This window comes from Bactrocera tryoni, chromosome 4 (genome assembly GCF_016617805.1).
Source record: "Bactrocera tryoni isolate S06 chromosome 4, CSIRO_BtryS06_freeze2, whole genome shotgun sequence".
Taxonomy (NCBI): domain Eukaryota; kingdom Metazoa; phylum Arthropoda; class Insecta; order Diptera; family Tephritidae; genus Bactrocera; species Bactrocera tryoni.
This window is the reverse complement of record NC_052502.1, coordinates 16,998,987-17,026,382: the sequence shown is the minus strand read 5'-3', so window position 1 is coordinate 17,026,382 and position 27,396 is coordinate 16,998,987. Positions and strand designations below refer to the sequence as shown.

At 34.3% G+C, this 27,396-nt stretch overlaps 1 protein-coding gene across 2 annotated transcripts in view; it reads right to left on the bottom strand.

Annotated features, from left to right (window-relative positions):
* Nucleotides 1-22,479, bottom strand: part of LOC120776185 (protein kinase 4-like) — a 133,004-nt gene extending 110,525 nt beyond the window's left edge. Inside the window, exons 1-3 of one of the 2 annotated variants that reach the window (XM_040106805.1) lie at nt 22,221-22,479; nt 12,415-12,947; nt 7,703-9,367 (exon numbers count right to left, since the gene is read on the bottom strand). In XM_040106805.1, the coding sequence (XP_039962739.1) occupies nt 7,703-8,615 (913 nt within the window). In that variant the 5' untranslated portion in view covers nt 8,616-9,367; nt 12,415-12,947; nt 22,221-22,479. The remainder of the gene's footprint in view (nt 1-7,702; nt 9,368-12,414; nt 12,948-22,220) is intronic. The other variant, XM_040106806.1, reaches the window with a different exon arrangement.
* Between the last annotated feature and the right edge of the window lie 4,917 nt (nt 22,480-27,396).

The following is a 27,396-nucleotide window of genomic DNA, read 5'->3' as shown; positions in this document are numbered from 1 at the left end:
AAAAACATCACAAAGTTTTCGGAAAAACCCAACTTACAACGTCAAAGAGTGCCCAAGAACTCTTTGCTAATTACCGAGTAACTCGAAAAGTATATGTCGTATTTACATACATAAAATTTTCAGAGAATGTTTCTAAGATATTTTATTTCAGTTTTGGTTTTTTATAATATTTTTTTAAATTTTTTTTGTTTATTTCTTACTACTTCTAGCTCCTTGAAATACTTTAACATCAATATTTTAAAGTCAACTGGACTTATGGAACTTAGTTAAGAGGTTATATAGCTTTACGAGTTTCAAAAAATTGAATCTTTTATTGTCCTCTAGAATATTGTCCTAAACTTTCAAGTTGATCCGAGTAATAGTTTCGGAGACACAGCCTTAAGAGCTTGGGTGCTTGAGGCTGGCTAGGCTAAGTGCGCTGTCCTTAAACGCGTTTTTTCGAAACTATGTTTTTATACTCTCGCAACAATGTTGCTAACGAGAGTATTATAGTTTTGTTCACATAACGGTTGTTTGTAAGTCCTAAAACTAAAAGAGTCAGATATAGGGTTATATATACCAAAGTGATCAGGGCGACGAGTAGAGTCGAAATCCGGATGTCTGTCTGTCTGTCCGTCTGTCCGTCCGTCCGTCCGTCGTTCGTCTGTCCGTCCGTCTGTCTGTCCGTCCGTCCGTCGTCTGTCCGTCCGTCCGTGCAAGCTGTAACTTGAGTAAAAATTGAGATATCATGATGAAACTTGGTACACGTATTCCTTGGCTCCATAAGAAGGTTAAGTTCGAAGATGGGCAAAATCGGCCCACTGCCACGCCCACAAAATGGCGGAAACCGAAAACCTATAAAGTGTCATAACTAAGCCATAAATAAAGATATTAAAGTGAAATTTGGCACAAAGGATCGCATTAGGGAGGGACATATTTGGAAGTAATTTTTTTGGAAAAGTGGGCGTGGCCCCGCCCCCTACTAAGTTTTTTGTACATATCTCGGAAACTATTATAGCTATGTCAACCAAACTCTATAGAGTCGTTTTCTTCAGGCATTTCCATATACAGTTCAAAAATGGAAGAAATCGGATAATAACCACGCCCACCTCCCATACAAAGGTTATGTTCAAAATCACTTAAAGTGCGTTAACCGACTAACAAAAAACGTCAGAAACACTAAATTTTACGGAAGAAGTGGCAGAAGGAAGCTGCCCCCAGGCTTTTTTTAAAAATTGAAAATGGGCGTGGCGCCGCCCACTTATGGACCAAGAAGCATATCTCAGGAGCTACTAGACCGATTTCAATGAAATTCGGTATATAATGTTTTCTTAACACCCTGATGACATGTACGAAATATGGCCGAAATCGGTTCACAACCACTCCTTCTTCCAATATAAAGCTATTTTGAATTCCATCTGATGCCTTCTTTGTATAATACGAGTATAAACATTAGGAACCAATGATGATAGCGGAATAAAACTTTACACAAATACGGTATTTGAAAAATATGTAAATGACGGATAATGAAATCTCGATTATCACTTTACCATGCGAGAGTATAAAATGTTCGGTGACACCCGAACTTAGCCCTTCCTTACTTGTTAAAGTTAAAGTTAAAGGTTTCTTGAGATCTACTCAACCGATCTTCATGAAATTTAACACTGGTCTTTGAGATACCTAAAGAATTGGACGAAGGTTTTTTTTTCGATTACAAATATTTGAAAAAAATGTCGCAAAATTTTCATTTTTTGTAAAAAATGCTTGCTAAAAATCCAATTTTCAGTTTTTTTCCTTCCAAGTTCTAAGTTAAAGTTTTAACTAAAACAAGTATTTTTTCACTTTAGATGATCCTGTAGAGTTTTTATTCTGCCAACGCGGCGCGTTCTTTTTCGAGGGTTCAGCGGAAATGGCGATTTAAAATATTTTTTCCTAAAATTTCAGAGTTTCTTTGTTAATGGTGTATGTTTGTAACAATAAAAAATTCCGACAAAATATTTAATTTTTTATATGACAAAAAATTTTTGAAAGAAGGCTGTTTCTTACTCGAAGAAACCCATATGACTATTAAAACTTCATATGGATATTTGAAAATCTTTTGAGCTATTTTCAATTATTTCTTTTTGGAACAACTGGACATTTCGCATACATACCACAACAAGGAAGAACAGTAAATTTTGAGTGGTATAAGTACAACCATTTGTTTGTCAGTCTACTATCAAGAAAGAAACCAACCGCCGAAAATGGATCACTCTTTAACACGAGAATGCGAGCTCTCACACATCGAAACAACTAAATTTTTGGGCACTCAAAACATCGATTTTATGAGTCATCCACCGTATAAGCCTGACTTGGCATCGAATAACTTCCTTTTGTTTTCTTACGTGAAAAATAAACTAAGGGATCCACATTTTTCGACCTCTGAAGAGGTGATTGATGCGTTCAGAACGCGTGGTTTGGAGATACCTCAATCAAAGTGGCAAAGGAGTTTCGACAATTGCTTCAAATTCATGCAAAAGTGTAGACTATGTAAATGTAAAAAATATTTTGAAAGACAATAAAGCGATTTTCGTTGGTTAAAATTTTATTTTCTTTGTCAAATAAAACAATTTTTTCAAACAAAAGCTCGATTTTGATCGATCAGTTTGTATAGCAACTGTGTTTTATAGTCTTCCGACATCGACGATTTTGATATATGGTCAGCTTCTTAAGGAGAAACAGGCGTATGCACGATTTCACTTTTTACTTGAAAGTATTTAGCATTGATTTTGTATTTTTACTTTAGAGCATATCTACATATGTAGCTAGTTTGAAATCATTTAAGCTCTAACTACTTCTTTAAAATATTTTCTTTCTTTTACAGTTATCATCACCGGAGCTACAATATGTGGGTAAGTCAATCCATATATATATTTATCATTTACATTACCAAAATACCGAATTCCACCATTCAAAGCTGGCAATGAAAAATGTATTGCCTACATTTAAGCGCGCAGCACAAATAGTGCAATTCAAAGGGGGTAAAAGTAAAAATTTCTTCACTAAAAATTATTTGATTTAATAGTTTCTTCACTGTAAATTAGTAATGATTTATTAGGTAAATGCTCTTGTACTAAAATATGAAACTTTTCCCAAATTAAAAAAAGAATTGCGGCGCCACTGTATGTAATGAAAGTACAATGACGCTATAAAGTATATTTTTAATCAAATTAATTCGAGCACATTTAGGCTACTGACCCATTTAATTGACATTTTGAAACTACGGTAAAAAACACACAACAAACTGTGTGGACCTGCGACGCAGTCAACGTGTAGGTTAGTTCACCGCAGCTTAGAGCTTTTGGCTTGAAGCTTTTTAATTTAATTTTTTTTTTTGCCTTTTTTTATTTCTTATCAAATTCATTTTTTATTGCTTTTTTTTTCTTTCAAACTAAATTGTTTTTTCCTCTCAAACTTAATTGTTTCTTTTTTTAGTATTTTTGCTATTTTTTCCAAAGCTCTGTCTTTGCTTTACTAGTGCAATGAACTCTTTGCTTCAAGTTGTTGTTGTTCTATACTTATATGAATTTGTTTTTATCTTTCACTCAGCTGCTCGGCGCTCGAAGGTATGCGTATTGTGAAATTATTCTAAACAAATTTAGCGAACTCGTTTTTACCGCTATTATGCAGTCGCGCCAACCGAACACACACCCCCCACAGGCCACGCAGTCAGCAAGCCAAACAATTTGCGCTTAAAATTTTGTTTATTTTTGCTTAGATTTTATTATTTTTGGACTTAAAAATAATTTTGTAGTTTTTTCTTTGTTGGACTTTGCTATTTTAAGCTTTTGTTCGACGTTTAGAGAATACTTAGCACCAAATTTTTTTATTTGCTATTTCTTTCTTCTATTTTTGTAGCTCTTTTCTTTTTAGTTGTTGTTGTCTTTCGTGTAGATTCACATGATTGCTGGCTGTTATGACTATTATTGTTTGTTATTATTTTTTATCTCATTTCTTCTGCGATTTTTTACGCCGTCGCGTCTTGCCCAGCCACCCGCTTGGTTGCTCGTGCGCTCGACTGCTGTTTCGGCTTTCGCGAGTAGTGTTTGCTGGCATTGAGTGCTGTGGTTGTGGGGTTTTGACCTCGAAAACAAGCAGCAACCTTAACCAACAACTGCAAGTTCAATGCCACGCATTGACCTTGAGTCGCTGCCACCCCTTGCCGACGCAAATGGGCTAGCTGTCTGCATGCATTTGTGTGTGTGTGAGTTTGAGCGCGCAGAGGTGTGTTGATTTTTCATGTTATTTAACTGGAATTGATTAGTTTGAATTTGTTTTTATCAAATGGCAGTTTGCAAATGCAAACGTAAACGCAAACAGGCGCATCCAACACTGTTCATTGTACCTATGTACCTACACACACACATACATACTACATAGAAAACATTTTTTTGTGTAGCAAACGCAAATTTGTAGATAAATAAGTGCAGACGCTGAGTGTATTAACCTGTGAAAGAAAGCAAAAGCAAAAACGCGCACAACAATAACAACTACTTAATCACCTACAACAACAATTATAACAATTCGAGCACTTTTTGCCCAAAACCAGTTGAAAGTCATTGAAAGGCGTTGAAAGGCCTCAAATCATAAAATCTCACCTCGTTTGTCATTGTTTTCGTTATTTTTATTGTTGTTGTGTTTTTGTGAAACCTTATTTGTGTGCGTACTTGCATTAGCATTTGTTTAATTAAACCGAGTTATCTGGAATTTAGAATGTTTCGTGATGACTCTACAAAGTAGCGAATAAACAAAGTTGCCTGAGTTAAATAAAGTTGAAGGGAGAGTCATGCAAAAATTATCAAAAAAGTGCAACTAAGAAATAAAATATTTTCGTAATTATATTGGTGGTAAGGCTTTTGAAAAGTTACAAAAAAGATCTGACGTTTTGACATCACGCGTGTCATTCGCTAGTTGCCAATCGAAATACTCGAACGAGTCATCAAATATTGGACTCAATAGATGGACCAACTGAAGCGTAGCCGCGGCCAACAAAGAATGCTCTTTCGAATGACAATAAACATTTCCAAAAATATAGGAAATTTCTGTGTTCTTTTTTTTAAATATTGAATCTCGAAATGGATTGATAAATGGTATATTATTTGCCAAACTCAGAACAAGTTAAAAGTCCTATTAAGAATTAACCTAACCATTCTGAATGCAGATTCGACAAATTAAAAACTCGATAATCCGAGAGAATTCCCACCCAAAAATTAATTCTAAGCTTAACTTAAATGTCTCGAAAGCTGATTTTGACTCAGAGCCCTATCTGAATGCTTAAAATTGTGTCAATATTGAAAATAATTCTCCTAAAATAGTTTCTCTAAAGTAAAATTTTATAAAATTCATTTTGCAACCTTTCACTTAGGTCTCTTATTTGCTATTAAAAGTCTCCAAAATTCACGCCTCCTTTCGTATAGTTACTTTTCAACTATTTCAGGTCTTCTAAAATAAGATTCAGATTTTAGTCTATGAACTTTTAGCTTTGATTTTCAACTTGATTCCCTAAAGTTTTCTATACATTAGATAGAGACCACAACACATTCGAAGGCTTTAAAACAAGTGAATCGATGAATATCATCTCAAAAATCTTTTTCTTCCTTTTTTCTTTCACTTAAAGTTAAAAAATAATGATGATGAAGACATATGGCAACTAGACTGGCAACGATCTACTGCGATGAAATACTACTTATGTACCGAATTGTCAGCCTATTCTTATGAGTTAAATGCCCTTCATACCGAGAATCTAGAAAACCTTAAATAAAATGCAAAACATTGAGAATCTTATATTGTTTGGAAACACCGTGAATAATGTTCAAATCGAAAGCTCAGAAGCATTATGGTACATGATCCATAACTTAAAGGGAATGATTGACAATTAGTGATGTCATTCACCAGACTTGTATAGTATTTCTCATAGGATCATAGGAGCACCTTATACATAAGTCTAAATCTATTGTCCTAGAATTTTGTCGTAACTGGTTTTTAATGGTGTATTTCCCAGTTTCTATATAAAGAAAAATACCCAAATAGATGGGTAACTAAACTAGTGATATGTAGTGTTTATTAGTTATATCACAAGAAGTCTAGTTTTATGTTCAATACACCCGGTTAAATATCAGCCAAGTTCATTTCAATTATTTCATATAAATATGGAGCTTATTTCATGAGTTTTACTTTCATTTTAAAACTTAAGCTATTTTACAAAAGAAAAACTTATCAAAAGCATTTTTTTGTTGGACTGCGGTTGAAATTGGAGTTACTCTTGCAAGTCAGAAATACAAGCTTTTGTCGAGATTTGAATAATTAAATAAGAGTATCGTACATTTACAGAATAAACTTTAAAAATCCGTGAATCATTTAAAAAAATTGAATTCTCTTGTACGTGTAGCTGGTCTCCAGAAGGAGCTCCGAAAAAAAGTGTCTAGCAGCAAGAAAGATTTTTTTGCTTAAAATTCTCTCATATCTTCAAACCAAAAAACGCAGGTAAAAAAGTAGTTTAAATTGACAAAATGGCAGCTTCACAAAAAAACATATTTTTTACATTGAAAGCGGTTAAAAAATCTACAAGAATTACCAAAAATCTTATATCCTCCATCATTACCCTTAAAATAGTATATCAAAGCCTGAGAGTTTGTGCCAAATGTCACATCGAAATAATCTTTAGTGTTTAGTATACGATTATCTTAAGTAAGTACATAAAGTACATTCGGCGATTTTTACGATGAGTAAAATTATTTAACAAAGAATTTTAAATAAATTTTTTGTGCGGAATCAAATTTCTGGTGCCGAAACATTCAGAATGTTGGTTTTGATTGGTATAAATTATTCAAAGAGGATCGAGAACACGTTGACGACGAACCACGTCCAGGACGGCCATCAACATCAAATGATGATCAACACGTCAATAAAATAAAGAAATTAGTACTTGAGAACAAGTGAATTGGAAGTGGAAGTGAAAACCATTTTTAAAGATCATTTGGACCTAAGAAAAGTAAAAGCACAATTGGTTCTAAGTCACTAAACTTTTTCGAAAAACAGAGTCGAGTTAACGTCTATGAAACAATGCTTTCCGACTACCAATATGTCATGAAACGTATTAATACTGGCGATGAGTCTTGGGTCTATGCTTACGACCCGGAAATAGACGATCAGTCGGCCGAATATTGTGGCAAAGGTGAGCCGAAGCCGAAAAAACGACGTCAAACTGACTTTAACAAATGTTTCGAGGATTCAAAAAGGCGTAGGCACAAGTGTACAGAAGCCAAGAGGGACTACTTTGAAGGGAACAACTTAGATTTCAAGAATAAATTGAAAATTTTAAAATTATTATATAATCTTTTGTTCATAGTAGTATTTCATTATAAAACTATTCGAGCTTTAGGCAGAATTGCGAACGTTTCTTCAACTAGGAAATTTGTGGAACACAGTTTCCTACTTAATTTGAATCGATCACTGCAATATTTAAGCTTTGAGGTTATGATTCTTTTACAAATTATTTCGAGTACCAGGAAAAGACTACACAAGTAATCGTTAAAATGACGTTGCATCAGATAAATGGTGTAATATTCTTGAAGTATTGCCCAAATATAATTTTTGTACAAATATACGCAATTATTTTTAACACACAAGCAATATTGCTGCAATAACAACTTTGTATAACGGTTCATTAAGGGTTAACACTCACCTTGCTTTGTCGATATTTCCGCCTCTTCAACCAACTGAGTTGACTGATTTGGCAATGCGCTTGTACCATTACTTATTGCTGCAAGTGTTGCCATGTTGATATCTTCATCCACTTTATTGTTGTTATTGTTGTTCGAAATTGCATTTTGGTCGATAACAATATTATTGCTGTTTAAATTATTGTCGTTTACAACATTTATGTTGATAAGTTCCTCAGCCGCTGGCAACAACAACAACATGTTTTGGTTTGCGTTTGTTGTTGTTGTTGCAACTGTCAACTTCGGCGAAAGCGAATCGCTTGTTTTATTCGCAATCGGAATTTTTGTAATATTCACTGCTTGTGGTTGTTGTTGTAGTTCCGTTAATTGTTGTTGCTTATGTTGTTGCGCGGCTTGCTGTTGCATTTTCTGCTTCTTACGCCGCTGCTGATGCTGCTGTGCAGACACTTCCGTCGATATTGCTGCTGGTGCTGTCGCTTTTGTTGTTTGCTTACGTTGTTGCTGTTGTTGTTGTCGCTGGCCGATTGCGGCGTTTAAATTTTTCCGCTGCGTCCACTGATTGTGAAAGTTCGGCAAAGTTCTTTGACGCTGCACAAAGTGTTGCATATATTGTTGCTGTTGTTGTTGTTGCTGCTGGCAAAATTGCAAATAATTGCTGTTGATACCACACGGATAGTATGCCGCGGCATTGTTGACGAAAGGCCAATAGCCGCCCATATTGTTGTTCTTGTGTTTAATGTTGTTGCTATCCGTTAGTTTGCCGAAAGCGTTTGGCGTTACGACGCCTAGGGCCAATGGGGACTTGGGCGTTTTTGGGTCCAGCAGCGACGCGGCGGACACCTTCAGCTGTGCCGCCGGCATGGAGGTCATTGGCGCGTTATTGCGCGGCACAAAAATCGGACTATCGATATTCATGGCGTCGCACTGTGCCGTTGCCACTGCGTTCCAATGTGTTTCGTTTCGTTCCGTTGTGTTTCGCGAAAGCAATGGTCGCACACGCTCTTCGGTTCGGCTGAGTTTTCTTTGTGTATCTGGGAAAACAATTCGATTACTTCTTCTATATCTTTTTTGCCGTTAATTAACGGGGCCGTTGACGTTGTCGCAAAAGTGCTGTTATTGCGTCGTTGTTGTGGCTGCTGCTGCTGACGGTCGCCGCGCACCTATCTCTTCGCTATGTGTAATCGATAAAATATCTCAGCTCGGCGCTCGCGATCAGCTGATGCGCACGTCCGCTTTGCAGGAAATATGTGATCAAATGCAATAAATTGCTAAACGCGCTCAATTGTTGCTGATAAGCGCTTAACAAGCGTATATGATGTAAAAGTAAGTTGTTGTTGTTGTTTTTGTTGTTACCGGTACTTGTTGTTTTTGCTAGTTTGCTGGCAAATTGTGTTGTAGTCGCTCGTGCTTTGCGTTGCGTTTGGTGCAGTTCGCGTGTTGTTTGAGGCGGTGGTTCTTGTTTTTGGTGTTGTTGTTGTTTTGGCCGTTTAATTAATTTTGATGATTTTTGTTGTGTTTGTTGGGACCAAAGTTGCAATTTGTACATAGTATGCGCTTATTTATCGATTTGGCGTTGCTTTGCGAAATATTCTATTTTGCTCTGCAGCGGCGTCACTATGAAATGACTGCACGTACGAGGTCTGCCACGTCAGAAAGGTTGGTATATTCTGAAATTTGAAAACGTAAACTTTAGTGTTTTGTATAAGAACTTATTTTATACAAAAGTAATAGTGTTTTAAAAAGGTTAGGTTAGGTTAAGTTAATCAAGCAGACCAATGAGCCACGCAAAAATCAGTTTTGGTCTTTTACGATACCAGATGGAATCAGTTACAACCAGATCCATGCGGACTAGTCATTCTTTAGGATACCTTCGCTTGATTCGAATTTTAACAGACTCTGTGGCCTCACTATCGATACTTCCTCCAGTGTATTAGAACGTGGGGACCACAAATGCTTACAGCGTAGTCTTGCCAATGCGGGATAAATGCACAAGAGATGCTCCATTGTTTCCTTGGTGACCTGCTCTAGACATTTCCTGCAGTCTTCTCGATTTGGCAGCCCGATTCTGCGGACGTGTGTTGCCACCAGAGAGTGACCAGTTATTATTCTGATCATGTTCCTACAGTATCTTCTATCGAGTGCCAGTAAAAATTTTGTGTACTTCGAATCTACCACAAATGACTTTTGCAGTTTTTCACCCAGGTAGCTTGATTCATCGGCTTTTGATTTTCTTTACCATGCTTCTGTTCAGTTCGTCGTATAGACAATGCATGGGGTTCCCAATGTTGGTTACGTTTTCGGGTGTTAACCGTACACCATTTTTGGCAAACTCGTCCACTATTTCATTGCTCTCAATGCCATTATGATCTGGCACCCAGTAGACGTGAAGTTGCTTGCTTCTGGCAATACTTTTCACTGCTGCTCTGCTCCGCAAGATACTTTGGCCGATATACGGTACCAGGTTATTGCCTTGATGGCTGCTTGGCTAATATTTTTGATTAACTTTGAAAGCAAAGTTAGCGAATAGCCTAAAACTACGATTGACGGAGAGTTTTTGACAGCTCCATCTCCAACCAACCCTCTAGCTTTGACCCATTAGCGAAAATGCTCACTGCACCTCTTTCCTAGTGAATTCTCGCCATTGTCATATGCCTCGTTTAGGCCAGCGTTACAACAGAATCGTAAGCGCAGCCTTTTCAAGCTTAGAAAAGGAAACGAAAGTTTTTGGTGTTGCGGTGAACGAGGTCAAGACAAAGTATTTGAATGCCACACACAAAGATTCCTCACGCCTTGTGAACTACATTATTGTTGGTAACTATAAACTTGAAAAAGTTAAGAACTTTTATATCTGTAAACCTCGGAACTAGCATAAATTCCACTAATAATCTAAGCCTGGAAATCAAGCGTAGAATACGTCTTGCCAACAGGTGCTACTTTGGGATCACTAGGCAATAGAAGCAGAACCCTCACTCGACAAACAAAAATTACGCTCTATAAATATCTCATTATTCCCGTCTCTCATTATTTCTGTTCTATTATAAGGCGCAGAAACACGGACGAAGACTGCCCGAGATGATAAAGCACTTGGAGCATTCGAGAGAACTGTTCTTCGCAAGATCTTTCGAGCAGTCCGCGTGAGTGATGAGTATCGAAGGAGATGAAACCACGAGATGTATGAGCTATACGTCGACATGGATATAGTTAAGCCCATAAAAATTCAACGAATCAAGCGAAAAATTCCTTCGACTTGACACCAATGTGTGGACACCCGAAACAAATGCGCCCACGCTTCCAATGGAAGGACCCAGTGCGAACTTGTCTGCACATGGGACATACAACTGGCATAACCTCACAAAGACTAGAGGCAATTTGCGCAGTTTCGTGTTCCCGGCCCAGACCAACCCAGTACTAGTACTAAAGAAGAAGAGTAAAAGGCTGTGTTTAAAAGTGCTTTGGTTGATGTGGTGTAGCGAAAGTTCTGATGGAATCAAGCTTCTTTTCTAACGCTCTCCACCAGACGAATACACCATAGAAAATGATTGGCGTGACTACGGTCTCATAAAGCCAAAACACCATCTTTGGCGAGAGTCCTTTTACCTACAGCTTCTCGGTAGGTTGTACACGGCATTTAGAAAATTTCCTTTAACCATAAGAACAACGTCAACAGCGTAGGCTATCACCCGACAGCGTCGTTCCTTGTAGTGTTTAGTAAGGTCTCTTACCACCAAGATCCATAATAAGAGGTGTTTACGAGCCTGAATGAGATAGCCACCAGTCCGGATTTCTACATTTGTACATGAAAATTTTATTCAAAGATGAAGCTCAATTTTGGTTGATGTAAGGTTCGTTAATAAACAAAATTGTTGCATTTGAAGTGATGACAATTCGCAAGCCATTATTAAGACGCAAAAAGTCACTGTTTTGTATGCTCTATGGACCAATGATTCCCATATTTCTTCAAAATTAAGTCAGTCACAATGTTACCGTCATTGGGGAATGCTTTAGAGCCGCGATTAAGGACTTTTTTGTGCCTGAATTGGAGGCTGTTGATATGGACGACCTCTGGTTTCCACAAGATGGCGCTACAACGAAAAAGTCAAAGCGGATGTCAACGGAACAATCAACTTATTGAAGGAAACTTCTGGTGAGCGTAATATCTCGCATGCTGGTATGTATTGTGACTTCCAAGATCGAGCGATTTAACACCGCTGGACTGTTTTTTGTGAGGTTATGTGAAGTCGCTTGTCTTTACAGATAAACTCGAGGCGATTGATGACTTGGAAGAGACATTTTAGGTTAATGCTAACATGCGGCTCCAATTGCTGCAAAATTTATCGAATATTGGTCCTCTTAGCTGGAATTTATTCGCGCCAGCCGCGCGTTAACTTGCCCTAAATCACTTTTAAAACATAATTGCATTGTTGGAAATCTCATGTCTAAAAGAACACTTTATTTTTATCTACTTATTATCGTATTTATACTGATCACAAATAATTAATTTTACAAAAACTCAAAACTAATTTTTAAACCCAATTTTAATCTTTGCATTTTGCAATCCATCGTCACCACTTAGTCGTACACTAGTGTCAACATCCATACAAACACACTTCAGTGCTTAAAACAAATCACTAAAAAGTTACTTTTAAACATATGTACATATGTGCAAGTATTTATGTTTGTATGTCAATATTGAATAATTGTGCAAAATATTTACCGTGTTAATTTGTCGCCTTATTTACACGTCACACGCTTGCAATAGCTTTAACAACTCGAGTGCATTTCACAAGCACAAAACAACACGAAACACAAGTACAAATCAATTCTAAAAAACTGGCGATTTTTTGCACTAATATTATAATTTTTGTTATTATTTACTTTCGTCAACTTGTGATTTTCAACACGATTGCTCGCTTTTTCCACATTTATCGGCGATTAAAGTGAATTATTTTCATTTATTCCTTTAGCAATTGGCTCAACGTTGCCTTTTCTGCGCAAAACAAGTGCAAATCTCTGCTCACATGCGAAGTTAAGTACGTACTAACAACAATAAGCAAATGCATTTGTAGGTGCGCACGTTGTCGCGCCACATAGACTGACGTCAGCGCAATTATTTAGGGATTTCTACGAAATTGCTATGAGTGTATGCGATTGCTTTTTGCAGTTTTTAATTTTATTGCTTCGACAGTGCTTTGGCGAAACTTTCTGCGTTTTAAGCACAAGCGAGCGCTTTGTAGTTACAAATTTTCACTTGAAAGAAAACAACAACAAATATTTTAATAGGTTTTCTTATATTCTTTTTTGTTTTTGTAATTAATTGAATTTTAATTTTTTAATTAATTTCATTATTTTATGTTTTAATTAACTTTAATTTTTTTAATTAATTATAATTTTGTTGAATTAGTATTCATTTATTTCAAAAATAATACTTTTTTGTTATTAATTTAATTTTAATTTTTCAATTAATTTCTTTCAAACAGTTTGTTTAACTACTTTAAATTTTTGTAATTAAATTATTGAATATTAATTTACTTTAAACAACTTGAATTTTTTGTAATTGGTTTAATTATAAGTTATTAATTAATTTAATTTTGTACTTAATTTTATGTTTTTAATTAATCTAAATTTTTGTAATTAATTTTAGTTTTTTTAGTTTTTGTAATTAATTTTAATTTTTTAGTTAATTTTAATTTATTTTAATCCACTTTTATTTTTGTATGAATTTTAATTTTTTAAATATTTCAATTTTTTAGAATTAATTTAATTTTTATTATAATTTTAATTTTAATTTTTGTAATTAATTTTAATTTTTTTAGTTAATTTTAATTTATTTTAATCCCCTTTAATTTTTGTATGAATTTTAATTTTTCAAATTAATTTTTAAATATTTTAATTTTTTTTAATTAATTTAATTTTACTTCAAATAATTTAATTTTTGTTGTTATTTTTCTCTTCTAATTAATTTTAAGATTTGTAATTAATTTTAATTTGTTTAATTAGTTTTATTTTTTGGGTTTCATTTTTTTAATTAATTTTAATTTATTTTAATTCACTTCAGTTTTGTATTTAATTTTAATTATTTTAAGTTCGTATTAATTTATTTTAAAAAACTTATTTTTTCTAATTAATTTTATTTTAATTTGCTTAATTATTTTAATTCTTGTTATTAGTATTAATTTTTGTAATTAATTTTATTTTTTGTAATTAACTTGAATCAACTTTAATTAATTATCATTTTCACAATTAATTTTAACTTGTTTAATTAGTTTTAATTTACTTTTATCCAATTTAATCTGTGTAATTAATTTTAATTTTTTATTAGTTTTTTAATATTTTTTCAATCAATTTTTATTTATATTTCAAATTTTGAAATTACTTTTATTTTTTAATTAATTTCATTTTTTTAATTAATTTTATATTTGTAACTAATTTTAATTTTTGTAATTCTCTTTATTTTTTAATTAATTTAATTTTTGTAATAAATTTTATATTTTTAATTAATTTAATATTTTTTAAATTAATTTTAACTTGTTTAATTACCTTTAGTTTTTGTTTTTTTTTATTTTAGTCCACTTTAATTTTCGTATTTAATTTTAATTTTTTATTACATTTTTCACATTTTTTCAATTAATTTTTTTTTTATTTTTTTAATTATTTTCTAATATTTATTTTTAATTTTATCTTTTATTTTCACTTGTTTTTAATTAATTAAATTTTCTCTAAATATTTTTAATTCGCTTTCTGTTTAATTTTCTCTATCCCACTGCCTCCCAAAACAGCTGATTTTAAATCACCTTCACTGCCTTTGTTTACATTTGCACTGACTGCATACAAAATGAATTTTAATTGTGAAAATGAAAAAAGCACACATCAGCGTTAATCTCAAAGTTCAGCGGCTGTGTTATGTATGTCAACGCCGAAACGTTGTGGAAACGAAACAAAACAAGTCTCAACCTTTCGATAATGTATGTATATTAAACGGAACCATTGGTTTAATTAAGCGACGCTTTCTTCGTATTTTTTTCTTTGGGATTGTTCTTGTTGTTTTTAAGAAGATTTTTATATTTTTTTTAAATTTTTTTTTAGAAATTCATATTTTTTTTAGAATTTTTTATTTTTTGTTGAAATTTTTATTTCAACTTTCTTCAACTTTTTTCTTCTTTTTTGCATTCTTTTGGTTTGTAACTTCTTACCACTTTGTTTATTATTTAAATTCTTTAAAAATTCTTTCCGCTTTCACTTTGCATCGTTATTAGGTAGACATACAAACATAGGTATGTCGATACGATAGAAAGATATTTATCTTCGTTTAGTAAAAACACTACAAATTCTAGCGGCTAACAACAAACAGCGCGTCCCCACCGACTGACGACTGCAACTGACTGCCGTTGTTGACACAACAAATTCGTTTTGTGTTTTGTAAAATTGGGTTTTATTGTTGTTGTTGTGCATTTATTAATGACAACTACGCTCTGACTGCAAAGCGACTTGGCAGCGGCCATTCAAAATTTTTGTTTTTTCATATTGAAAATTTTTCTCGCATGCAACAATTTCAGCCGCTGAGTTCACTTCACTTGACCTTTTCGAACTTTGCACGGAAAAAGTGTGATATTTATATATGTATGTATGTATGTATTTCGTATAATTCACTATAATTTATGCTTTCTTATGGCATATACTGCACTTAACGCTGGCAGCGCTACGTTGCGGCATGAGACAGCAATTTTCGAAAACAAAACACTATATTTGAAATGAAAAAAAAAATTTATTTATTATCAACAAAAAATATCAAGAAAGAAATTATTTTAATCAACAAACAATTTTTTAAACAAGTAAAATTTATTTAATCAGTCAGCAAAATTCCCGTTATTAACACGCTTACGTATTGAAAAATTCCCGTTTTCAATTTATCAATAAGTAATTTTTTTGCGATTTTTTTGTAATTTTTTTCACCTTTCTTGCACTACGCGCCAGCATCAAACTAGTATTTTTTTGTATATTCTCGTAAATTAATTTTAAACTCGTGGCACAACGCTGGCAGCGCGTCTTACCGTTAGGCGAACTACGAACGTTTTGAATTAATTTTTGACTTGCACAATTTTTAACCCAAAATTGATAAAAGCAAATCACAACGTCAAAGCTGCGCAAGAAGAAGCAGCAGCAGCAGCACACCAAACCAGCAAAATCAAAGAAAAAACAGAACGAAACCAAAGGAATAAACAAAAAAGCACCAAGCAAACGCAAAGTAAAGCCAAACAAAGGCAATAGAGCATGCTGATAGTGTCGTCAACAAACACACACGCACACACATGCGCTTAATTGTTGTTGCATTGACATCAACAACGGAGAGCTTTTCAATTTCTTCGCAGCATTTTCTTGTTGGCTGCGTAAGCGCGAGCGTAAAGTTTACAAAGAAATGCTTTACGAGACTCACACAACATGAAATAACGACCGAGGTGCTCTCAGAACGACCGCACACACACACACACACACTCAAATCACACTCACCCATGATGAAACAAAGCCAAAAGTTGATGAAAATAAACTACATGGAAATCTTAAAAATCAAACACAGCATGATAAATGTATAAAAAGAGCGTCAAAATAATGAAAAAAAAAATAATAAAGGCCGCACTAAGTGGAACAAAGAACCTAGCGTCGGTCGAACACTGGAAGCTTTTCACTCTACATACATATGTATGTATAATTGATTTATAATATATGAAGGTGAGCGGTTAAGTAGTGTCAAAGTTTAGACCGCAGTGCAAGCTGTCATGATTCATAATTTATTCAATGATATTCTTGAGTGTCACTAAAGATCTAGGTCTATATGGGTTACTTTATAATATGTCAATATGGAATCAAACTAACTTAGCTAATGCCCAACTGCTCATTTGCAAAAATATTACCTAACCAGAGTTGGAATCACAAGACAAGAATAACCAAAACTGTCGTTCTTGAGAAGTCTAACAACTAAAAAGAAACGTAGCATATCTTTAGGCTTCAAGAGCAAATATAATACTTCTTCCCATGATAGTATTGGCAAGCAGCATTAAGTTAAGGACGGCGATTACAACACACAATCAGAGTGCAGTGAGTTCAATATCTATCTATAAAGAAAAGCCTTACCTCGGATATCCAAATTGTACTCTTGATACTTTGGTCAGTGAATTTTTACTTGCGTTCTCTGAACTGTATGAATTTATGACAATCATTAAGTCTAATAGCGCTCGATTGCATCCGAATTTTTCTTTTTTTTATTGGCCTTAGAACCTTTAGACAAATTTTTACTGAATTGACAAAGAAACGTAGCATATCTTTAGGCTTCAAGAGCAAATATAATGTCTCTTCCAATTCTTCCAATGCTAGTATTGAGAAGTAACAGTTAGTTAAGGACGGATAACACAATTTCAGAAGCACAATGAGGTCAATATCTATCTGTAAAGAAAAGCCTTACCTCTAACTAAGTATATTCCCAAACTTTTCATTATTAGATCAAAGTATCCACTTAGGAATCATATTATCAAGGCGTTGCAGAGTTCATTTCACTCGTCCCACATTATTTCGTACCGGTAAAAAGGGAGATAAATCAGGCTTAGAAGTAAAAAAAGTTAAGGGCGCAATATCTTCTGAAAGGTCTCTCTCAGAATATTATATAGCCAACTGATTTTGATTTTGATTTTCTATAGTCGTCTAATATGTTTCAATAAGAGCGACAATTGAGGATTAAGAAACACAGTTACATATGATCTCACTCTTCACCTGAACTCTCAAATGAAAAGTTAAACAAAAATCACAAAATTTCATTGTAGAAGACTACATACGTTCGAATCAGTCTTTTATTTGTCATACATACTATTGTGGGCAAAAAATAGTAAGATTATTTATCATGAAACGTATTATTACTGGCGATTAGGCTTGGATCTATGCTCATGACTCGGAAACCCGAATCGGCAGATCAAAAACCAAAGTTACGTTTACAGTTTTCTTTGATTACCGAGGTATGGTGCACTCCGAATTCCTTCCGACCGGCCAAATTGTTAACAAAGAATACTATTTGAGTGCTATGCGTCTTTTGCGCTATTCGTAAAAAGAAGTCGGGCCCACAACTCTGGATTTTTGCACCACGATAATGTACCGTCGCATACTGAATTGATTCTTCGGTAGGTTTTGGTCAAATTTTGAACTAATATTATGCCGCAACCACCGTATTCGCCTGATTTAGCACCGTATCACTTCTGGCTATTCAGCAAACAATATGCCTATGTATTATATACACATAAAATTAATTGTACATTCTTCAACCCTAAAAGTAGACTTCCATAAAACAATGTTTCCATATTCTTAAACGAAATTTTCCAAATTAATCCAAAACCAGTGCTTTCCTCACCTACCCACGTACATATGGGTATTTTCTGATTTCATAATTTACACATTTTCATTAGTAAAACACAATAAAATACAATCTCTCTCTCTCTCTGCAAGTATCTACATATAAGAATGCTGAATTCTTTATGTCGGCATATTCTAAAGCGCTCTTTTATGAGTAAACAAATATGTTGGAAAAAAGCTACATAACACAATCAAAGAACCTTTAGTCAATTTAGTTGTTTATTGTAATTTGAATGCAACAATAACAACAAAGCGTGTATAGAAAATCAGCTGTATTGATTGAGAGAAAGTACAACAAACGGCCGAGCAACATGGCATGCAATCAAAAACGTTGTACTGTGGGCAATTTTGGCAAAATGGCGAAGTAAATTATACGGGGATAGAATGGTACACAAATTATTTATTGCTAATCTTTTATCGTAAGTGAGGATAAAAAATTTAGTTTTTTCTGTCTGGAATTTTTATTAATAAAAAAATTGTTACTAGGTTAGGTTGGGTTTAATTCTGAAGTCAATCCTCACCGGGCTCTCACTTGGACAGCTTAGAACTTGTTAGGTTAGGTGCGGTTGAGTTAGATTAAGATATCAATCTTAACCGGGATCTCAATCTTAACAGCTTAAAATGCCGGCCCGTTGTGTTACCCTAAACTCCTATAAAGAGATCATAAGGTCTTACAAATCAACAAAGCGCTTTTACCCTTTCTCAAATCTGCTGAGGCGGCCAGTGTCAGTTTCGTCTATATCTTTTGGTTCTCCGAAATGTTTTTTCCTAAGTCTAACTAAGGCTGGAAAAAGTACCTGGATGTTTCCTCCTCACCCTCCTCTATACAACTTTGACAACTTGTTGCTGTGAGAAAGAAAATTAATAAATGAAGTCCCCAAATTTATTTTCTAAATCAAGTGTCGATTATATATTATATAATACCGATATAAATATTTTCTAGTAGTATCGAAGATATAAAACCCTTCACAAATAAAAAAGTTTCCATACAAGAACTTGATTTTAGTCGGTCATATGTATGACAGCTATATCCGATGTCGGCAGTTCCGATAAATAAGCAGCTTGTTGTGAAGAAAAAGATATGAGAAAATTTTCAGACCGATATCTCTAAAACTGAGGGATTAGTTTTATATACAGAAAGTGAGACGAATGAACATACGGCCATCGTTAATTTGACTCGGCTCGTCAGGCGGATCATGTATTTTGTGGAGTGTCCGACGTTTCCTTCTGGGTGTTATAAACTTCGTGGCAAACTTAATACACTCTGTACAGGGAATAATGAGTATTTTTTGACATTTTTCGACAGTGAATAAAAAAATTAAAATGTGGCCTACATTTAGGAGCCAAGCCAAATTATTGAATTTTTTGAATATGAAATGAAAGAGGAAGTAAATCCAGAACCTAATGGCGCAAAATTGCTCGAAATTAAATATTCGGAAATTTAATAAATTTTTCTCAAAAATTTTTATCAAAAATACAGTTCAATGCTTCGTAAAGTCTTTAACTTACTCATAAGTGAAAAGAGGTTGGAGTTAGGGGTTAAATATTAAAAATATAAGAAAGTTAAAAACAAAAAAATAGATCGGATATAAATTAATAATTAAGCTTTTCTTAATTTGTTATCAAAATTTAAATATTTTAATTTTTCATAAATAGTTTTTAATTATTTTTTAAAAAACATCTTTCAAATAAAACATTTTTTTTTTAATTTTTTTCGGATTATAAATTAATAAAAAAAAACATTGTATTATTTAATTTATGATCAAATTGAAAAAATTTGATTTTTTATAAATAATTTTTAAATATTTTTTTAAGAATTTATTTTTTTATTAATACAAATTTTCACACATTAAAATTCATTCAAGACAAGTTCAACTGAAAAAAATTTTAATGAATATTTCTCCTTAAAACGAGTATAAGAAAATAATGATACAAATTAAAAGGAACTGGAAGCTTTATTTAATTCCCTAAAATACCTCAAACTTTACCTAAATCCTTTTTCTTGTAAGCCGATGTATAAAAAGAAGTTTCTTTCTCTGCGAAAATCTAATGGTCTTTAAAGACAACAAAAATCGCCAATAGTGCCATAATTTTTGTGACATCTGTTTTCGCTGCTGATTGAGCAGTAAATGTGTAGCGCTCGCCACACGTACGCACACACACCCACATACAAAGCACAAACAGTTCATAATGATCCTCAAAAGGTAAAAAATGAACCACAATTTAAACTTGCTGAAAGAGAGTGTGGGTGCCATTAGGCAGCGCGGGTGTGTGTGTGTCTGTTCGAGCAGGGAGCGCATGTTTTGTGTTGTTGCAACACTACCGAAGTGTATATGAACTTATGACGCAAACACTTTGCATATTCGTTTGAGTACAAATTTTAAAAACTGTGTGTGGCTGCCGTTTTGTTTTGCTGTTCGGTTGCGAAAACTGCCATAAAGGTAACACGATAGATGACATTGTGAAATTTCGATTGCAATATATGGAGGTACACAATGGACAGGCATTCAAGGGAAATGCCAATTGTTTGAATTTTTTTATATACTTGTATATATTTTTTTTGGATTTTATTTGAAGTATTATTTTTTTCAAGCGTGAAATAATTGTTGTTGTATTGTTTTTTTATTATTCGTTCGTCAATTTTTTCGATGGAATATTTTTTATTAATTTTTTATTGAAGAGTATTACATTATACGTTTTATTAAATTTTTTCGAAGCGCGAAATAATTGCTTTTGGTTTTCGTTGTTTATAAAAATATAATATTTCAAACATAATTTATTTTATTGTTTTATAATTTAAATCTATAGAATTATTTTCGCAATTTTTTTATAGATAAAAGCAATATAAACAAAATTTTAAACTAAAAAAATTCAAAAAATAATAATAAATTACAAAATTTGATTACTATATATTATTTTTTTATTTGATGTACATATGTACATGTGTATGTAAGTTTTATGTTTTTTTAATTTTATTTAATGTAAAATTTTTTATTTTTTTTTTTTCAAAGTTTCTTCAGTTTACTATTTAATTATTATTTTTGGAATTTTTTTTAAATTTTTTAGTTAAAAAAAGTAAATAAATTTTTTTTTCTAAAAACAAATTCCAAAAATAGTTATATGAATTTAATTATAAAAAACTTAGTTATAAAAAATAAGTAAAATGTTTAACTAAAAACCCAATTCCAAAAATAGTTTTCCATAGAATTAAATTACAGTAGAGGCTCGCTAATCCGGATCAATTAAAACCGGCCCCTATCCGGAATTTAAGGAAGTCCGGATTACCAAAGACATATCAGAACTATGTATGTATTATGAAAAAATATTTATAAATTTCTGTTTGTTTATTATAACAAATAATACACATGTTCCAAAAAAACAAAAAAAACTTAAACCAATAAAGCATAAAAGCGAATGTAGTGAATATGTGATCCGGATTAGAGAATACAGATAGAGAATGTCGGTCCGGATTACAAGGGACATAATAGAAATTTTGAGTTTTTTAACCCTGTCCGGATAACAGTGGAATCGGGATTAGGCCATGTCCGGATTAGCGGGCCTCTACTGTATGTGTAAAAAAAAAATTTTGTTAAAAAAAGAAATACAATTTTGACTACACAAAAAAATTCCATAAAATTAAATTATAAAATTGTATTTACTTAATTTTAAAGTAGTACATAGTTTTTTAAAGTTATTTTTAATTTAATTTTGTTTAAATTATATTTCTTTTTAACTTTAGGCTTTATTTTTCTTCAAATTTTGTTAAAGTTTAATTTTTTTTGTAAAATATTTTTTAAATTTATTTTTAATTTAATTTTTTCCCCAAATTTAATTTTTTGTTATTTTTTTTCAACTCAATTTATTTTATTTAGTTTTTTAATTTTATTTATTTTTTTCGAATTTTAATAAAGTTTTGTTTATTTTTTTTTTTTCAATTTAATTTTTTTTTATTTTATTTATTTTTCAAATTTTAGGTTTTATTTTTTTCATATTTTGGGTTATATTTTTTCAAATATTTTTAATGTAATTTTTTTTTTAACTTTATTTTTTATTTTCTTAAAATTCAATTTAAATTTTATTTATCTTGTTAATTTTCCAATCAATTCTCACATAACTTCCTAAACTACCAACCCAATTAGTTTTCGTATTGGCATTCTTCACTCACTCACTTCCCCGTCACTTGCTTTCTATTCACACGCGCCCAACTTCCGCAATATAAACAGCTGATTTGCTTACGTTTCGTTTTCGAACTGCGCGCACACACACACATACACACGCCACTGAAACGTTTACAGTTCACACTTAACACACGTAACACGCTGCCGTACAACGTTCAACTTGCCGCGTGCCTACGTCCGTCTACTCGCGTCGCCAACAACGAATCGCGCGTTGTTTCGTACAAAACTGAAATGCTCGCCAACGCTTCTAGGCCTGCACACCCAAAGTAGTACACGCGTCGCGTACGCACACACACACTCGCGCCTATTTGTAGTGGCACACACGTACGCTCAGTTGGCTCTCATGTCGGCTTGCTCCATATAGCGAAACAGGCCTGTCCGTAAGCGGCATGTTTTTTGGGGTACTTGGGGCACCACACACTTCCATGGACTGCTATACGACGTTTATTGTTGCAGTTGTTGTTTGCATTTACGTTTATTGTTGTTTGCGTCGGCTGGTGGAGCCACAGATAAACAGCGCAGCACGCGGCCAACTTGTTGTTGACTTGTCTACCTTATTGCACACGCTGGCTCTCGCGGCGCGTCGCGCCGATTGCGACCGACTTGGAATTTGTCGATTCCGCTGTCAAGTTTGCGGTTGAGCAACATTGTTGTCAATTGTTTTGGCAGTGTGTAGTTATGAAGTTTTTATAATATTTTTTTCTAAATATTTTTTTCATATCTTAGCTGTTATTTTGCGCTCCGAAATTATCTTTATGTGTAATAGACCTAAACAACATGCCAATGCCATAATTTTATCAGCAATCAAATATAACCATGGCACAGGTCGCACTTTTTTCAAATAGTAACACAATAACACATTTACATACATTCAAGCATACATATGTATGTACGTATTTAAGTACAAATTATAACTACAAACATATGCGACAAAATCATCGGTCAATTAGTCATAGCCATTTGCGAATTTTCAGTTAGTCCACTCGTTTTGTTTGCGAGTGCCGATAGCCGCAAATAAGAAGTGAGATATTTTCAAACATTTCTCTATTGAAAATTTGTAGCACACAGTGACGATACATACATACATACATACATTTGTACATATGTACTCGCATGTGTCATTTGCTATTCACTCACCGAGCTATCAGATATGAATAGATGCTATTTTCAACAAATTGATTGCACACTTTGGTCGGTAAATATTTAGCAGGAACATGCAATACAGTGTGTCCGAAAAGTATATCTAAGGAAATTTACCTTCACAAAGTTTGATTTGTATATCCTGGACGGGCTCTAGTAAGTTTACCACGAATTTTGTAACACCCAAAAAGAAACTTCAATGACCCTATAAAGTAGCTATATGTACTTATATATGAAAAATAATCAATTTCGAGGTTCCCTACTTTTTTAAAGAAAAAGGCACAGATACTTCAAATTTAATGTGGAATTTTTATTATCATTCAAAAGATCATCCTTTGGCATATATTTTTTGAAGATTATCTCTTTTAAATGTTGTTTAGTCCAATTTTCGATGACTCGCTCGAGCATTTCGACTGATATTTTGCACCAAGCCTCAATTAAAGCGGGGGGTCCGAGTAGACCTAACATATCCCCACAGGAAGAGTATAACGATGTGATATCACACGATCTTGGTAGCCAATCTACCGGCCCAAAACGTGGAATTATCTGCTCACCGAAGTGTTATCTTAATAAATCCATTGACTGATTCGATGTGGCGCTCTCTTGTTGAAAGCAAATGTCACCGAGATCACAATGTTCAATTTCAGGTATCAAATAGTCGGTTATCATAACGCAATAACGGTCGCCATTGACGGTTACGTTCCCACCGGCATCATGTTTGAAAAAAAATATGGGCCGGTGGAATCACCACACCAAACCCATGCTTTTTCTCGTTGAAATAGCAGCTCTTGAATCTCTTCAGGTTGCTCTTCGTCGCAAATGCGGCAATTTTGTTTGTTTACAACCCATTGATCCAGAAATGACCCCATCGCAGAAAAAAAATTGGCTCAAAAAAGTAAGATCTTCTTTGGAGTGTCCTCATCCATCCGAATAACATAACCTAGCCAGCGAAGCCACTGTCTCTTGATTCGTTAAACTATATTAATGTCGCAAAAGAACAGAAATCTTCTAAATTTTCCACTTTTCTCTCAAAACACCCTTCTTCCTCTTCACCGCTTACGCGGTTATAGCTGAGTTTCCAACAGCGCGCCAGTCGGTCTTTCTTCTCGCTGTTTGGCGTCAATTGGAGATTCTAAGTGTATCCATGTCCTTCTCCATCTGGTCTTTCCAATGGATGTCTTCTTCTTTCTCTGCTTCCCCGGCGAGTCCTGTGTCAAATAGTCTCCGAGCTGGAGTGCTTTCATCCATACGAACGAAATGACCTAGCAACTGTCTTTTAATTCCCTAAACTATTTTAAAGTCGTCGTATATCTCGTACAGCTCATCGTTCAAACACAGCTGCGGTATTCGCCGTTGCAAAAGCAGTAAAGATCATCTCTCGGAAACTCTTAAGACCGGCTCATCAGATGTTGTCATCGGCCATGACTCTGCACCATATAGCAGGTCGGGGATGATGAGTGACTTGTAGAATGTGGTCTTTGTTCGTCAAGAGAGAGATTTACTTCTCAATTACCCACTCAGTCTGAAGTAGCACCTGTTGGCAAGAGTTGCAGCTCTTATTATTTGCTCCAGCAGTAGATTGAAGGAGTCGCGCGATAAGGTTTCGTCTTGTCAAATACCTGGTTTGGTATCGGATGGTTCAGAGAGATCGTTCTCGATCTTGACGGGACCTTTAGTGTTACTCAATTATTAGATTTGTGGGAATACCAAGTTCAGATATAGCGGCATAGAGGCAGCTCATTTTCGTGCTGTCGTAGACGACTTTAAAGTCGACGAAGTGGTGGTGTGATAAGGTCCAATTAGTTTGTTTATGGCGGTCGTCAGTCTTCCGCACAGTACCTTTGACCTTATATGCGATATTGAGGAGCCTCAACCCATGGTAATTGGTGCAGATTGTGTAGTCCCCCCTTTGTGGATTGGGCAGAGCACACTTAGAGTCCACTAGTCGAGCATACTTTCATCCGACTATATTCAGCAAGGAAACTAACAGTTGTTCGCCGCAGCCTTTGAATAGATATCTGCTGCCGTAATCAATATATTTTTAGCCCGATACTCTAAGGCGATTTTACGACAATTTTTTCTTTGCAAAGAGAGTATTTTCTATGAAGTTGCTATTATGATATCAGCAAAATGGCGGTGTTCTCAACATCTTCCTAAATTTGTTGCACACTTTAAGCACTTAGTGTACTCTGATAAATATATAGAGTAAGACAAATAAATGCACTTCTAAGTCAACATATAGTATATGCTCCATATATCACAAAAATATCATTTTTATCGACTGATTTTTTCTCTTTTTCTTGCCAAGCTAATTTTCTTTTATAGCTCACATCTAAAGTGACGAGACATTTACCTCTGTACCCATTGGCATATATTACTTGATTTGACTTTGTCAATACATTGATCTCTCGGTTACGACTGCGTCATAGTTCAGTGCCATTTATCTCAACTGTTGCTCGCTGCCAATGTACACACGCACGAGCGCATAGAGTGTCTTCGACCGCAACTGTGGGCGTGAGTGTACGCGTGTGTCTGGCGACACTGGCACGAGTCTTATTGCGTAAATGACCCTCAGGCAGATGTCGTTGAGCTAAAAGCCCTCAACACAAGTCAGATTTATTTTAATTATTTCACGCACACGCACACGCACAAACATATAAACTAACGTGCGAATATCGCATTGTAATGTAATATGGATCTATTTATTTTGCGAGCTATTGTCACATGCAGCAAGCAGTGCAAACCAATTGAGGCACACTTTTTCATTCCAAATACACATACATACTTATATAAAAATGTAGATTTGATATCTCTGCGACTTTTACATATATTTTTTAGATATACTTATGTAGGTATGTACATTTTTTTATTATTTTTTGTAATGTAATTTGCTTCGCACACAATTCTTTCGCGCGTGTTTGTGTTGTAGGTGGCGCCGATTTGCCTATTGATGTTCAGCTGCAGACAGTCTAAGAAATATACATATATGTATGTATGTATCTTATCTTCTCTATTCACTTTTGAAAAGGTCAAGATTGGCTCCACATTATTCGGTACATTTGCATACGAATGCGGGATGAAGTGAATAAGCGACTGAAAAACCCAAAGCAAGAAAAACATTGAATATGACTAGCAATTGAGGTCATATTTTGAAGGTCTTTACAAGAAAGCGAGCGCCAACAAGACAAGAGCTGACCTTTGTTGGAGGAAGCAGATGTGAGTATGAAGCAAACAATAGTTGGTAGCACGCATTTATTGGTGTTGGCTGGACGCCACAGCAATATATCTTTTTATCAATAAGACAAAAGAAATAAAATAAAAAAAAACACTTATGGAAAGGCGAAGTTCGGGTGCAACCGAATATTTTATACGCTTGCAGCTTGCAAGAAACAAAGCCAAGGAAATGCCTTAAGGTGCAAACCGTCGAAATCAAATCAATTATATATGCAGTTGAACTTCCTTAACTCAACGCGTCATAGTACACAAACAAACTTCGATTTAGAAGGACTTCGAGCTATGGAAGAATGTGTGTGTGAAATTCGACTTCTATTGTCAATCCAAGAGTTCGAGTTGTATGGGGGCTAAATCAAGTTTTCGCCCAATTTCATCCATTTTAGACACAGAGATACAATGTTATGAGTAAAACGCGCTTTCCAATTTTCATTGCGATAACTCACACACTGACCGATATATGCGGTGTAGAGTCACCCGGAAGTTCGAAAAACGTCGTGGTAGATATATAGGAGCTAAGGGAAGTATTGACCCGGTTCAACCCATTTTTGATACATAGAGTTAATATTGCCAGGAGAGTATTCTGTCTACATTTTCATTGTATATCCCATACATTGACCAATATTTTCGGGCATCATTCAACTATAGTCTATATCTGGTAGTGAACGAGGGCAAGACGAAATATCTCCTGTCATCAAACAAACCGCCGTCGCACGCGCGACTTGGCTCCCATGTCACTGTTGTCACTCATAACTCCG